General features: G+C 34.7%; 2 protein-coding genes across 7 annotated transcripts in view; one reads left to right on the forward strand and one right to left on the reverse strand.

The window, feature by feature from the left end:
- The window catches only part of LOC112558304 (V-type proton ATPase 116 kDa subunit a-like), a 28592-nt gene extending 16188 nt beyond the window's left edge, over window positions 1-12404 (reverse strand). Inside the window, exons 1-10 of one of the 6 annotated variants that reach the window (XM_025228694.1) lie at window positions 12269-12404; window positions 9184-9269; window positions 8015-8172; window positions 7723-7801; window positions 7145-7242; window positions 6511-6639; window positions 2241-2347; window positions 1079-1205; window positions 722-804; window positions 404-497 (exon numbers count right to left, since the gene is read on the reverse strand). In XM_025228694.1, the coding sequence (XP_025084479.1) occupies window positions 404-497; window positions 722-804; window positions 1079-1205; window positions 2241-2347; window positions 6511-6639; window positions 7145-7242; window positions 7723-7801; window positions 8015-8131 (834 nt within the window). In that variant the 5' untranslated portion in view covers window positions 8132-8172; window positions 9184-9269; window positions 12269-12404. Of the gene's footprint in view, window positions 1-403; window positions 498-721; window positions 805-1078; window positions 1206-2240; window positions 2348-6510; window positions 6640-7144; window positions 7243-7722; window positions 7802-8014; window positions 8202-9183; window positions 9273-12268 lie in introns of all 6 variants that reach the window. The other 5 variants (XM_025228696.1, XM_025228692.1, XM_025228697.1 and 2 more) reach the window with 5 other exon arrangements.
- A 132-nt stretch (window positions 12405-12536) lies between these two features.
- On the forward strand, window positions 12537-15199 carry LOC112558318 (GATA zinc finger domain-containing protein 1-like). The gene is made up of 4 exons (XM_025228735.1): window positions 12537-12960; window positions 13431-13493; window positions 14057-14237; window positions 14653-15199. The coding sequence occupies exons 1-4, from the start codon at window positions 12634-12636 to the stop codon at window positions 14979-14981; spliced, it is 900 nt and encodes a 299-aa protein (XP_025084520.1). The 5' UTR covers window positions 12537-12633; the 3' UTR covers window positions 14982-15199.
- The last annotated feature ends 896 nt before the right edge of the window (window positions 15200-16095 follow it).

Here is a 16095-nt window from a genome sequence, read left to right on the forward strand (position 1 = left end):
AAGCAAGCTACTATGATTGTGTATGATGATGGTGATACTGTTGTCATTGTTTTATATTTTCATAGCTGTACCAGTGATGTAATTTTATTTTTCACTTTGCTGGAAGCTTAAATCTATAATGATAATTGTTGCTGTGGTTATATATCTTGAATAGCTGTACTTTTACTGAATTTCATTTTTCACTTTATCCTTGAAAAGACTCAGGATTATCATAACATTCCTCAGACCCATTCAATTATGTCTGAAGTTGAAAAAGTTCTTTTTCTCTCATACACATGCATGAAGATGTGTACACCTCCACATCCATGTACCAGCATGCATATTTATGCTAAGGCATTCTTTATTCTACATGACCAAAACTATTTTTAAAGAAAAATCTACCACTAATGACATTATCACTTACAGTATTGAGATCTTCAATGCGAGTCATCACTCCAATAGCCATTTCTCGCCGCTCAGCTTGGGTCTCAGGACATGGGTACAGTGTTGCTCGGAATCTGACAAATTCATGTACACAGCTACTAGCACTAATCCTTTTCACTTAAATGTTCCCAATACAGTCACAATGTCAACAGCAGTATGACTAATTATCATTAGTTTAACCTGAAAATTGATTGTTCAAGCCTTACTGCCTAACAACCGTTTACACAAGCAGCTGCCTGAGATCAGATATTGACACCTTGCCCACAACCAACCATATTAATTTGATATTTAAACTCACCCTTCACAGATCTTTTTCACACGTGTCTTTAGTTGGTCTCCTTGGAAAAAGATGATAAACACTGACTTGTGCACATGATCTCCCTGTCAAAGTTACAATAACTGTTAAACATATGTGAATAATAATATTTAAAATAAAAAATGTGGTTTTGACTGAAACTTCAGTTAAAACTATTATTTTAAAATAATATTCAACAACTACTTATTCAAATTGCATAACAGACATGAAAACCAGTTTTGAAAAAAAACTAAAAACAGTAACACAACATTCTATAACCCACTACTTTTATGCATCTACTCTCTTAACAGGTATTTAAATAAAGATCTTTTGATATGCAGCAATAGATAAGATACTCACTGTCACAGGGTCCTCTAGAGGTGACTCAATCTCTGCTTGACGAAGAAAAACATTACCACGACAAGCACGCCACAGCATTCTCTCAAAAGCAGGAATCCTCTCCCTCAGAATCACTCCTGCTAAAAAACTAACAAGCAGATGAAATTCAAATTCATTCTATAAAACAATTACTAATTAATGAACATCCAGCTTGAAAATGTATGTGTGTGTGTATATATATATATCTTTATATGCTGTTCCTCAAATATTTATAGATAAGAATACATGTATTCGCGCAGGCGCACACACACACTCTCTTTCCAAGGGATACATTTGTTAAGTATATACAGTTCCAATTTCTGAAAGTCAAGCCTCTTAGTCACCTGCATAATGAGCCATACCAGGTCACAATCCATAATCTGCACACACCACTCTCTTCCCATCAAATTCCACAAACAAATGATTCTCTTTCACCAAGAAAAGCACCACCAACAAAAAATTAGCACAGGCCCCCAGTTCACCCTCATCCAAACATACCTTCAGAGCTTTAACCCAAACACTAAATCTAACCCTAATCCAACCTAACTTTTAAAATAAACCAAATGTTTCCATAAAATGTAACTCTCACACACACAGAGTTTTGTAGTTACATACAAACTATCTACCTAAAGACAAAACACATATGCATACACATGCAAACTGTAAACAGTTCCTGGTCTCAAAGGTGCACATAATATAAATTTTCCAATACCCTCGCAAAATCACAGCAAAAAAGTCTATAAACTTTTTTATAGGTCTCCAGTTCATATGATTAGCCCCGCTCTCCTTACTTTCTTCTAACTCCTATACTACTCAAAACCAAAACCCTAGAACTAACTAAAACCTTAATCTCTGTCTATTAATTGTCCCAACTGATGGTACCTGCATAAGCACATATGTATCAATGGGGTGGGGGATGGAAAGTGCTGTTTTATGCTGAGCCAGCATCTAAGGCTATATCATGGCAAAGCAGCCCACCCTGTAAATAGATGCCATATAAAGAAAGAACAGCGTGTCCAAGACAAGATCTGAACACATGACAGCAAATCCCTGCTGTATTGGTGACACGCATGTGAAGGCACACAAACACACACACCTCTTTATACACATTATAAATAATACATTAACCAGCACAGTTTCTTACCCTAGACGAAGAGCTTGGCTAGAGCGGTGAGGTTCCTCACCCAGCAGCCCAGCTGTCTCATCAGACAGTGAGGGGTCATGAAGTGCCTGAGGGGTGTGATGTTCAGCCTGGTTACAATACATCATACACCACAAACACATTACTTGCCCAACCCCACAAAGACTGTGTGAAGGAACGCAACAATAACACAACACCAACAACTGGGTGGTGCACTGCTGCTTCTTGTTTGCACTGCTGGAGAATAAACAGTAAGCATGGAAATAAAGCAGGGTCTAAGTAAAAGCAGACAGTATGCAAATTCCAATGTTGTCAGGTCACATGAGTGCTGAAAACTATAAAGGAAGTTGGTGTGAAAGTGATATAAATAAACACTGGCAGGAAAAAAAAAGTAGGTAAGAGTTATCCATTTCAAGAAGATAATTCTCTTTTGAATCATGCATTTACAGAATGATGTTTACATTAAAAAGTACTTTTACAATTTAATGGAATTATTTCCTGGTTCAATTACTTAGTAGGTGCAATCATAACTATAACTTTCTGGCTGACCATGGATTCTTCCCAATGTTAAGCCTGCCAAATGTAATCATACACAATGATGTCTTAATTCTCTTGGATACTTTTGAGTGTTGTCTCTACATATACAGTCATATAAAAATAGGAAAGGCAAACTTTCAGAAATATTTTAAACATCTTTAGATAAAACCATTAATAAAGCCCCGCAAGGTGGTTTCATGACAAGTTTTCATGCTTTAGAGAATTGCTCATTGCGTCTTCTTACCACAATGCTATATTGTGGTTTTCAAAAGTATTAATGCAAATCAAAAAAGGAACTTGATCTGCTTTATGCAATTTCTGACATTTTTGTACATTTATGTGACCAACTAAACAGGGTGATGTTAAGCCAGACCTTTAAACATAACCTTCTAAAATAAATTTCTAGTATGTCTCAGAGGTCAAAAATCACCTCTTTATTTGTGTCTGTCAGAAGCATATTTAGTTATGTTGTTTCATGTTGATTTCTGATCCTTCAATTCTTTCTCAACTGATTTTCATGTGGTTAGCCATGTTCTTTTTTACCATACATCAGCTGTCCAATGAAAAACTATTTTGGGTGATGCATGTTTTCATTCTGCATGCACGCCATAGTCATATCAATCTTTTTTTGGATTCTGGTCGCCATATTTGTGCATCCGGCTTTTACGAGGATTTCCTTGTTGGTGATCAGCAAAATATGATATTTTCTTACGACATTTGTCTACAAGGTCTCTAGTTTTAGCCTGATTTTTTTTTTTTTTTTTTTTGCTAATATTTTCCAGCAGGGTGGATTGCACAACAATGTCATCAACAAAATTTGTCTTGCAGTACTGCTGTAAACATCCAGTGTACTTCTCGTCTTTTGCTGTTTTACAAACCAGTCCAAGGTCAGCATGAGTACGAATGATGAGAGAATTATCAGTGTTGTAATGTTGTCTGTGAGCTTCTTGTTTCTTCAAACTGCCTGACAATGAAAATCTATATAAAGAAATTTTATTACATTTACTATTTTCTGTGGTATTACATATTCATACATTATTTTCTGCAATGACTCCAGCTGTATGCTGGCAAATGCTTTCTTAAAGTCAATGAATAGTGCTGTTCCTTTCTGTGCTTTGTTCTATAATCTTCTGTAAGATGAATATTTCATCACTGCATAACTTTCCTTTTTCTTCTTGTCTGATAATGTCACCAAGAACAGTGGTGAACTTTTTTAAAATGATGTGACTGATGATTTTGCTTTTCTATGATGCCAATTACTGTTGTACCCTAAGTTTCTTTCTTTGACAGTGTGAAGATTATATCCTTCGATTCTTCTAGTGTTTGTTCTGCATCCCATATTTTCTGAAAAACCTTTCAAAGCAGCTTCAGTCATTGCTGTCAGGAGCAGTGATTAAGACCTGCATAATTTGCCTTAAATTATATTTTAAAATGTAAACTACTGTATTAATGTAACCATGAAGAGCTCTATTCTCTGCACAAGATGTGATTCTGGAATATGAACAGAGGAAGTACTATGACGGATATAAGTCTGACACAACACACATGCATATAAATAATGGACACTAAAATAGCATATGCCTTAATGCCAACAATCCACCATACAAATTTGCTTAATTGTGCATTGATTTTAAAAACATGACATGCGAATGACATGCTATAAATTACTCAAGAACAATTACTATGCTTGAAAATAATTTTTTTTTTTGCGTGTTATTTTCATTTCAAAGTAAAAACCATCTGTATGGCTTCCACCTTCAAATAATCACTAGTCATTATTATAATACTATAACATGACTATAAGAATACCTTGAAACCAGTACATATACAAATGCACAAAAGCACACACTTATGGTGATAAAGTACTTTAGAAAAAAAAAGCATAAAATAACAGCTAAGCACTAAATTTACTACCCATGAAGATGAAAAAAAAATTGGCTAATAAGCAGAAAATTAAAGACTACTGCTGAGTCGCTATCATTTTTAGTAACATTAACTTAATGGTTTTGTTGAGGGAATTCTTTTCCTATGATGCCATGTTTTTCGTTGGGGGTTCCCCCCTTCCCTACCTCCCTTCTCATATGAGTGCTCGAGATACACCTTTTGGAGTAATTATTTACTCAAGTATCTTAAATGGCCCTTTACCAAACATATGGTTAAATATGTGTCTAAGTTTGGCATAATGGTCATATACAAATGCACCAGTCACATATACAGTAGTGTGTCTAATTATTATGAAGGCTCTTAACTCAGTGTTCCATGCATACGTTAGAATGCAGCTACTGTGTTATAACACAATAAAATGTGAATGGATAACAGAAAAAATGAAGAACCCCCAATAACCTTCAGAGATTATTTTGATATGAACATTTCACAGTTATATTAAACATCCTGTCACATATTTCCTTTATTTGAAAAGACAAGAAAATTTGCCTGCTTGCCCCTATTTCTAGCACTAATTTCCACCATAAAAAACACTAAAATGACAACTTGAAAGCTATTACTATTTTTTAGTCTATTTCTAATAAAAATACTGAATTTTTGTGTATAATATATATATGTTTATAGTGTAAAGTGATTTTATTTTCAAATTTCATTCCTTATTAGTCATTATTTTAAACTTTAATGGTAGAATACAAATACCACATGAAAACAAACAACTAAAGAAAGAAACCAAAGTAGCTTTAGGGATTAATTTGACAAGAATTTAGTCTCTAATGGCTAAACTAAATCTCCAAGCAAAAACCTTTTGAAAGTTGAATAAAATGTGCTGTTTGACATGTGAAAGATGGATAATGATTCCTAATTTGATGCTAGCTGCTATTTTAAAAAAACTAAACTGACAACATGAAGGTAAGCGCTTTTTAAAATTTTGGTACCCAATGTCTGTTTTGAGTAAAATAGTGACATATTTGGTATAAGATTATTTTCTTTAATTTATTTTGTTAAAAGAGTTGTTTTCTTGTCAGAATTATGAGCTTCATGCTGTTTTCTTTACAAATATGATTGCAAATTTGAAATCTATTCCTTCTTCTCTTTCAACTCTTTTTATTACAAAGAAAATGTTTTACTCAAAATATAGCATTTTATAGTTGAAGAAACGCTTTTGAATTATTTTTGTGTGAATTCTTTTCTTCATTGTAGCTTTATAGATGGATGTGTTTGAAGAGATTAAACTTTCAACAAAACTGTGTGAAATGCCAATCCCAATCAAGCATACAAAATGCTGCAGCTACAAGAGACTTTATAATCAGTGTCATGCCAACAGCTTGTACATTTGTGAACATAAAACCAATATAAATCAGCCATGCTTGAAAACCAAAAAATGCAAGAAAGCAAACCAAAAAAAAAGTTAAATAAAATATACCAGAAATTGCTTTTTAAAAAAAATTCCACAAATGCATTTGCAAGATAGAATTGTAAAATTGATCCCTTCCCCATTCAAATATAATCCCAAATATGTAAACATGTTTATACACAGATGCATACACATACAAACATGTTATATAGCTAACTATTAATTATATATATATATTGAAATAATATGAAAATAACATAAGTGGTTTTGCTTAAGTGCATCAAGGAACCTGACAACAATCTTTATATTAATCTGTTTCCACAGGAGGGTGCATTTTTCAAAGTACAAATCAACCCAAAAAAAAAAAAAAAAATCACGTGCATTGAGAATCTAATCATCTTAAGACATTTCCTAAATAATATTTACATATTGAAATACCTCTTCAAAAAATGTTTGTGTTTTCCTTAAGATGTGTTTCAGTTCTGTCAGCTCCAGAAAGTTCTTTTTCAATGCTTCTGAGTTTGAATTCACCTCCTTCATTTCATTTTCCAGCTTCTCAAAGGTAGCCTGAAAAATATAATTTGCATGATTAACTTTTAATGCTTGTTCAATATTTTAATTTTTAACTGTTTTTAAATTTCTCTGTAATAGGACTTAGAAGAGATTGAACTAACTTCCATATGGGAAAATGCTCTCTACATAGTTAATCATCATCATCATCATCATCATCATCAGTGAAAACATGCATATGCAAGAATGAGTATGAGGGGATTAGCTAGTTAGCAAGACAATAAGAAAATTGTTTTATTTTATTTAAACATAAAAGATTAAAATTTTATTTTGAAAAAAAAAAATGTTGGAAGCTCATTAAATGTAAATTTATCTTACTAAGATGCAAATGTAAAAATCAAAGCACGTTTAACAATAAATCAAATGAAGTATACTTGATATTCATGGTCTATTTTATAAAAAAAAATAAACATTTTACTCAAATTACAATACTCATGAATCTATGCACATGGACTCCACCATCCACCCACCCACTGGTTCTCTCAACTTGTCATAAGTTTACCTCTAGATCAATCATTTCTCTTGGAGCTGGTGCATCAGGATTGTCTCCAGTATCTAGCATTGGGATCCCATCTTTTTTCACTTCTTTTTCCAAAAACCCTGCCAAACAAAAATATCGATTTTTATCTAAAGAGGGAGAAAAAAAAACTAGAAACCAAAAGATAGCTAAAACTTGTAACTGTGCAAAAATGAAAACTGTTCACTCATTCAGGATGTTAGGTCATGCATTCTGATTGTTAATGGTCATCTTCAAAGTGGCAACCAGTCTTGCTTTTCTCTCACAGTCATCATCAATGAAAAAAAAAATTACCTCATGATTGTTAAAAAAAATCTTAAAATCTCTCTGTAGATTATGATTCAAGCACCAGGGTATGTATTACTTTCAAATGTGTTTTCACAAATTTTGAGGCTTTAAGAAATCATTTTATTTATAGGCAATAGTTAACTGTATGATACGTCTTTGTCATACATATTTTGTGAAATCATAAATACAACAAATGTAGCCTTAGCACATTAACTATGAAAACATATTGCTTTATTTAAAAACCAATAACTAAGTCAAATAAAGCATCAACTTACGTAGTTTTCTCTCCATTTCTTCGCAACGTCTGATTTCATTTACAAATTTTCTCTGGAATGCACTGACATCTGGGTTTAACTAGGAATAAAAAAAGGAAAACATTGTAGCAAAACTGTTTCAATGATATGTGCTTGTGAAAAATTACATACAGCTTCGTGAACATAAAAAGCAGCTTCAGTTTTTCTCTCACGTTCTACTACAGTTCCAGCATTTCAAAGCAAAACATAATGGCTGTATTATTCTTAACTATAGCAATATTTTACTACACTGTAACAAGAACTGGCTACTCACATCACGGAACTGTACCAAACCAAGTTCTCCTAGTTCAGAAACACAGGCATAAGCAGCTTCTGATTGTAGAAACACCTGGCAAAGGGTCATCTCCTCACTGCGTAGCAGGCTGTCCATGGTTTGGCCTTTCTCAGAATTGGTTGTTTTCCTTTATATTTCTGGTGGAATGTACAGCGATGTCAAACCCCTTGTTGAAGTTTACAAAAAGCAAACTCATTAAAGATGCTACATCAAAACTAGATATACTTTTAAGAAGCAAAGGCAATATTTATATTTTTTATTTTTCCATTACAGAAAGCATAACTGTAAAGGCATCCTTCGGTACAATGCCAGGCATACTTTATCATCTCAAACATTAAGCATTATTAACTTTACTAAACACTGATCTCAGCATAACATTTAATAAACTTAAAATTTGTTGGTGGTTAACAAAACACTCTGATGTCAATAATTTGTCATAACAGATTCAGTGGAAGAAGCTACTACAGTCTAACTTCTGACAACACTGAAGGTCACAGCCAGTGAAAATGTTTTATTCAAACACATGCCTTAAGTGTAAGCCTACTTTTATGATGCTGGAGGAAATGAAATCTTGATTAGAGCAGGTGCATTAGTTTTAATAAACCAAAGCATGTCATTTGCATGCAAGTTGGTTTTAAACTGTTTGCTACTTTTGCTGCGAAGAAAATGAGTGGTTATGATTGTAACTTAATTTACCTCCGTTTATAACAAATTAAGTAAAACTGTTATAAATATGATACACAAGTATATTCATTTTTAACTTAAAAAAAAATAATGCATGATCCATATCCATTCACACAAAATGATCAGGTATGGTAGACTGTTTAAGTTGTCACAATTCGAAAGAAAAAAATCCTTAACATTATCATCTACAGTCATCATTTACCCTCAGTTATTCACTCGCTTTTTTTTTTTAAAATAATTCATGTAACAAGATCGATTCGAGTATAGACTTTTATTATGTAATGAATGTATATCTTTGGTTTAAAAAAGTCCCTGCATTACTTTTAAAAGAAAACAAGTTTTTGATGCAAATATACCCAATCACCCACACACTTAATACAAGTACTAAAGACACCTACCCCTTGCCCCCAACAAACATGGAGTTTTGGTGCTATCAGCACAGTAAATTACATGATTTTACATACCAGCTTTTGTGCCCTGCTTCACTTCAGTGGACGAGTTGAAGCAGTAAAACAGCTTCAGGTCCTCTCTGCTCCAATTTGTCAAATACCTGCTGACCCAACATAAAGTACACTTAAAGGCTCTGGCTGCACCCTCCTGTGCTTGTCATTGTGACAGCAGCTTGTAAAGATTAATGCTCTCCACCTACTAAAATGAATAAGACAAAGTGAAGCCCATCATTTACTTGAACCATGCCTTTCCCTTCATGACAACCCTTATGTCACATGTATTGGCCATCTGCTGCCATTGCAAGGTTCCTTATCAAGCATGCCCAGACCCCCACTGCATCCATATGATCATGTGCACATCAGATGAAAGGCTTCCTTAAATATGATTCTGTAGATCCTATCTTTTACAGCTCAGTCTTAAACTGCATAACTGTAAAGGAGGAAGGAAAATCACAAGATTTATAAACACAACTCAGTAAATTGTGCTGCAAGTAGCACATTAATATGCATCAATGAGCAATGAGAACATCAGATGCTAAAAATGTTTCCTCAAACATAAAAATAAAGGAAAAGAAAATGAAATTATGAAATTTAGTTTAATCTGCATCTGTTACTGACATAGATTATGACACAAGTCATTCACAGAATGATAGAAAATGAAAATTAACACTAATTACAACATTCTTTGAGCACAAAGACACTTCCTTTTATAAGATCTGTAAAAATAAATCACATGTACACTAATCTTTCCTTATGCAGTACAGATGATTAAAGAAAAGCCAAAAGCAATCAATAAGCATGTTCAAGTTAATTTAAGAAATAAAAGAATGAAAGCCTTTATTTTATTGATTTCCCATTGATGTATGACCTCAGCAAGGCATGGAGCATTTATTGATATTTACCACATTGGCAAATATAATCTTTTAAAATTAAAGGATTCATATTAGGAATTGTAAAAACATAACAGTTTAATGCATTTACTCAATCTACAAGGGAAACATAGGCACTCTTTCATAACCAAGACTAATAGTAAGAGAAGATTTGGTTACTTTGAATAATGGATAAAACAGTAAAACCTAATTTATCATCTTGGAGGAATGTAATAAATCATCATCAACCATTTAGTACAGGTCCAAGTGGTCTGGGCACCCAAAGAGAATATGCACGGCAAACATAGCTCAATGTAAATGTGGTCAAGAGGATGCCTTGTTCTCAAAGAAGAGCCCATGTATAAATCAAGGCACCACAGACGTAGGACAAAGAATTTCTATTTCCTTAAATATATAAAATGTAAAGAATTTTGCTAGTAACACAGTCAGGAATAAATTTATTCTCTTGCCAAGCCACAACCCTCACATAGCTTGCAAGATATCTAGAAATCTAGAACCTAATCTGGCTATTACAAATAACAATACTTATACTGTAAATTAATGATTAAAAAAAACCACAATGGCATCAACACAGACAAAAAAAAAATCAGGAAGCAAACATCATCAATTAGGGTAAACAACAAAACAAATGAATGTAACAGCACTGGAGACAAGATCAGTAGCACCTGATAACAAGGTCTGAACAGGTAACCATCCTCAGGTTACGTATAGGTCAAAGCTAATTTTTAAAAAAAATCAACTTACACCTGTAACCTTAAAAGTCTATCTTCTAATTTTCAATGCTGCAAAAACTGCCTATTGCTTGAGAGCACTCTGGAGGACCTTGCACATTCTGCAAATCATCTGAGGGATTGATACATCCACCTAAGAGAACGATCAAAAAATCAAGCTAGGAGTCCACATCTTCAAATGTCTGGAATAAATTTTCTGGGATGAAAGTTAAAGGTCACAAGTGCTATACCAAATAGTACACAAAACAGTATAATTCAATAAACTGACACCTTTCTGGAATGGCAACATCTTTCCAAAATGAGGTTTATGAATCTCCCATAAACTCTATCTTCCTACGCACATTAGAGTTTGACCTTTAAAAGTTAACGTGAACTAGAATGAGAGAATACAGGCCTTGGAAATAAGACATTACAAAAGAATCTTTTTCATCTCAAGAACCACATCACCAACAAGAAGCATGAAATAGAAAGGCATACAATAAGGTCCTACACAGGCTATGCGTATATATCAAGATCAGGATTTACACTCATTTAAACAACAGTACAGGGTCAGAAGAAGATATAGATAAAAGAAAAATATTCATTCAGCAGATCCCAGGAAAGGCAGGAAAATGAATAAGAGAGATGGCAAGAGTGGATGATAAGATCACGGATGTGAATACACGTTCATGATAAAATCATGTGCTCCAAGGATCAAGTCTAATGAATCAGTGATAATGATGTTGATGATGACTGTGCTAAGACTTTTGCTGCAAATTTTATATCACTAAGGATGCATGAGAAAAGGTATGAACTCTCAACTACACAAGTCAGTATCTTTGTAGGGAATTTCACTATATGAATTTATGTTATTGCTATTATTTTCTAGCCTTGTGACATACAAGAGAAGCTATTCTTGGTAAGCCAACAATTTCAAATTACAAAAGGTTTCATTATGATTAATAATCTACTCACCATACTTATTCTACAGCTATATAATATGTGGCTGTATAGTCAGTTAAGTCAGGCACAAAGCTCACAATAATATTTACAGTGACCTACAGACTACCTGCAAACAATGGGCTGCCCCTTCTTGTTTCTGCCATATGCCTTCTGAATGTTGGTGTAAATTAACAAACTGTGATTATATGTTAATGTGGTTGGTGTGTGGTGGGTATGACAGTGCAAGGGGTGCTAAATGAAGATGTCATTTATTACATTATAAACAATAGGAACGGTGTATATATAAAGCGATATAAAAATTCAATATCGTGGAACACCTTGTAATGCATTATCCATTTACTATCGAGCAAAACGTACGATCTGGTGTAATCACAACTGAACAGCGGTCCGGTTCAATACACCATAAATATTCGTGGGTCATAAACTAAAAAGATAGATCATAAAAAGAGACAGAAAAAAATCCAAATTTTTCATAATTCTAAAGTTAACTGTCTACTGTGCATTTTAGCTAACTAACCGCTGAAAGGCAACGCGTACCTGGAGCTGTACTGGTAGAATTATCATTCCAGATAGTAATCATCATAATCATGATACAACTGTCTGCTGGTTCTTTGCCTGCGCGGTGGTTGTCATGTGACTGATGACATCAACCAAAGTAAAACGAGATATCTTGTATTTTGAAAAGCATAATAAAGTAGGAATAAAAAATACTTCATTATTTAAGTTAAAAATTTAACTTTAAACATGAAAAAAATAAATGAATTTACAGAAAAAAATGTGCTGTCTGCAAGCTTAGAGTTCTTTCCCTTGCCCACAAAATAAAAATTCATAAAAGACAACTCTTTGCAAATGTAGGACTAAGCGAAAAAAAGACAAACCCTGTGGAGGAAACCATTGACAATATGCCTTTCGGAATTAAACCAATCTGTATTTCTTGTAAAGTTACATCTTCCACACTTTGGAGAAAAAATGCACAAGGAGAAATCCTTTGCAATTCATGTGGTTTAAAGCAGACAACAAACGGCGGCAAGGAGACGGTACAAAATGGACAAACTGCATCCAAAAACGGAAATGGGAACAGTGCTGCAGGCCACTTAAATCACCACAATGCAAGTGGTCCTGTATTAAGAAAAAGTGCAAGGATAAAGCCCACAAAAAGCAGGATACAAGCGGCTACTAAAGCTCTAGCAACAAAAGGCAAAAGCAGACGCATCATTTTCAAAAAAAGTGTGAGTACAAATAGCACGTAACGAGCTTGCTACTTAAATATTTTCAATCGTTTGGTCCTTAAAAACGAGCGGAAATTGTTAAAGTCCTTAAAGAATGATTATTTATTTGCTTCGCATGGCAGGGCATTGATCTGACGACCCTAGCTGATAAACTGTAAGTGTAATCAGGGAGAGATTCTCACAGTTAATCATACATGATCAGCTACATAAAATTTCCTATGCAGAAGAGCTGCTAGTCACCAGTTATAGGTCTACCGCAAGAGCTGATATAAAAGATGTCTACAAATATGTAACTACTTTGTCTTTGGACTAAAGGAATGTAAATCAAAAGACCATATATATATATATTTGGGTCCCTTTTTTTTTATTAAGTTAATGTCAAGTAATATTGGTTAAAATTCTAACTTTAAAACCTTTGATGTCAGTATGCAATACTATTGCTTATGAACCATTTTTCTCTCCTTTTCCAGCAACCACTGAAGGCACCCAAATCTGTGGCTACTGTTGTGACTGGAGAGAGCATTTTTCACGCTGTAAGTTTTAAACAAGTATTAAGAAAATGATTGTTCATTCAGTCATTTAGACTTAGAACACATCTGGAAAATCTTTACAGACAACAAGGAGCATAAAAGTGCAGGAACACAGTGAATTCTGTTCTTCTCTATATTCTTTAAAAAAAAAAAAAAACATAATAAACTTCTCTGTTTTGATACTTGGAAATATCTTTATATTTTCTTCAGATCATCAGGTGGTCAGTGTAATTTTCTCCCAGCAGCCTTTGACCTTTTGTTGTCATTTTGCTACCATTATACCTCAGTCCAATTCTTTTTCATGTTAGTAGAATTCTTTTATACTTTATTTCTTACCTGTGTATTCTTTAACCTGTGGCTTAATGCATTTCATATCATAGCATGTTATTGTTAGCTAGTTTTTGAATGTTGTTTATAAATTTTGGTCAGTACAGAGAGTGTGACCTATTTTGGTTGTGATGCTGTGCAGTAAAAGTGTTCAATTATTATTGAATGCATCATACAGGCATAAATTAACTTTCAAGTGATGAACAGGTGATTGGTGTCCATTCAATTCTGGTTGACAGGGTCAATATTATCAAGTTGGGGATGTAGTCTCTCTTGTGGATTATGATGGTGGTGTGTACTACGCACAGTTACGAGGATTTATGAGTGACCAGTACAATGAGAAGAGCGCCGTGATCACTTGGCTGTTACCAACAGTCAACAGCCCACCTGATCGGTTTGATCCTTCAACATACATACTCGGTAAATAAATATTTCTTTGGTATTTTGTAGAAGGGTTTATTGATTTTACAATAATGTTTTGAGAGAATTTTGTTTCCTAATATCTGGCAATTTCATTTTTCCCTTCTGAAAGCTGCATGTCTAGGGTTGGGGGTAGGGATGGATGTTTTACGGGACAGATTTTTATTTTCTCATGATTATAGAGCAGACAGAAATATATAAAGAGCTGTGGTTATCAGTCTCTTCACCCAGCATTTAAAAATTTAAAAATCAGTTTAGAGTTATCCAGTGCAAAGTATTTGAAGAAGTACATAAACATTGAAATAGAAAAGAGAAAAATAAAGAAATGACAGGTTTGGTGTCTAATTAAGGAACCAAGTGAGTCCTCATCCACATAATAAAAGAATCTCTTTCATTTTACTATGGCTACATTCAGGACCTGAAGAAGACATTCCTCGCAAAATGGAGTACATGGAGTTTGTGTGCCATGCACCATCTGACTACTTCTATGACAAGAGTAGTCCATATCCTGTTCTAAAAAAGGGTCCCGAGCTGTGCTTCATATGGACAGCAATAGGACCAGAAATCCGCACAGTGCCATCAGTGGATGAAATCTTTGGGGTCAAAGATGAGGAAGAAGCCAGTTCTGTGACATCTGCAGCTATACCAAAGGGAAACAAAGAAAAGGAAGAGAAATATCAAAAGGACAAAGAAAAGGGTCGGGAGAAAGAGGACAAGAAGTCTGTGAAGGTGGATCCGGAATGATCATGGGTCTTTGGGGAGGGAGGTTGAGATTAGGTACTTATCAAAAGTGTGAATAGTTGTTGAGTTTTTGGGGTGAGATTGATTCAAGGAGTCACAATCCTCATCCACAGACAGGATGATATCTTCAGGGCTTGATGTCATGGTTATGTGTGGTTTTGGAACATTGGTGCATATGTTGTTTGCAATGTGATTATTAAAGAGCAAGAAAGGAGGCTCGACTTACGTGTTTGCATCTGTTTCCAGATGGTAATTTTTTCCTTTGGTTTAAATTGCTTGTGGGTAATTTAAAACAACACAGATTTTGTCTAAATTCATTTTGGCATAATACTGTACGGCTATAACACCCCCCTGCTCAAGAGTAAAACCTCGGGTTTTGCTTAAACTCAGGCCAGAACAACAGTGAAGTATTAAACCCCATAATAATCTATCATACACTATGATGGCTACACTTTCGATTGTCACACATTCATGCCTTTTTCATGAAATAACATACTACTGAGTGCACTCTGCCTACTGCAAGGAGATCCCACAACACTAATTTTAAAGATCATATACATGAGTGAATATTTACACGACCTGTCACAGAAACTTGAGGCATGCTTACTCGTACACACGTGACTCGCCTAGTTCTATCTTGCATTCATTCCCCTTCCAAGGATTCCATTCGTCCTAGTGCAGCATAAATCATTGCACACTATCCGATGAGGTCAAGCCATTTGCTACCCCTACACATGCGGTGCGACTAACGCCGTCCTGCAGTCCGGGTATGTCTGGCGCCATACTTGACTTGGCACCACTAAACTTAACCCTACCCTGTAAAGTAAGGCTTACGTCATCCTGCTCACGGAAAAGTTTTCCTTACTGATTCTTCTGTAATCGGATCAGGTTGACCGGCAGCGGTAGGCCTCCGCGCAAGCTGCAAGTCTGATTCACTAGCTGGCGATTCTTCCCTTGCCTTCAACCGACAGTACATTTTCACACCTACTCGGACTCTGTCCAAGTCGCCCATTTCCTGTGCATGTTGTGTCCATAAGTTCCCCAGCTCATTCTGCTCCAGCTTATGCATTGCATAGGTGGGCTTCAACTGAGAACTGCTCTTGTTGACGGACGTAGT

The sequence above is a fragment of the Pomacea canaliculata genome, linkage group LG2 (assembly GCF_003073045.1).
Source record: "Pomacea canaliculata isolate SZHN2017 linkage group LG2, ASM307304v1, whole genome shotgun sequence".
Taxonomy (NCBI): domain Eukaryota; kingdom Metazoa; phylum Mollusca; class Gastropoda; order Architaenioglossa; family Ampullariidae; genus Pomacea; species Pomacea canaliculata.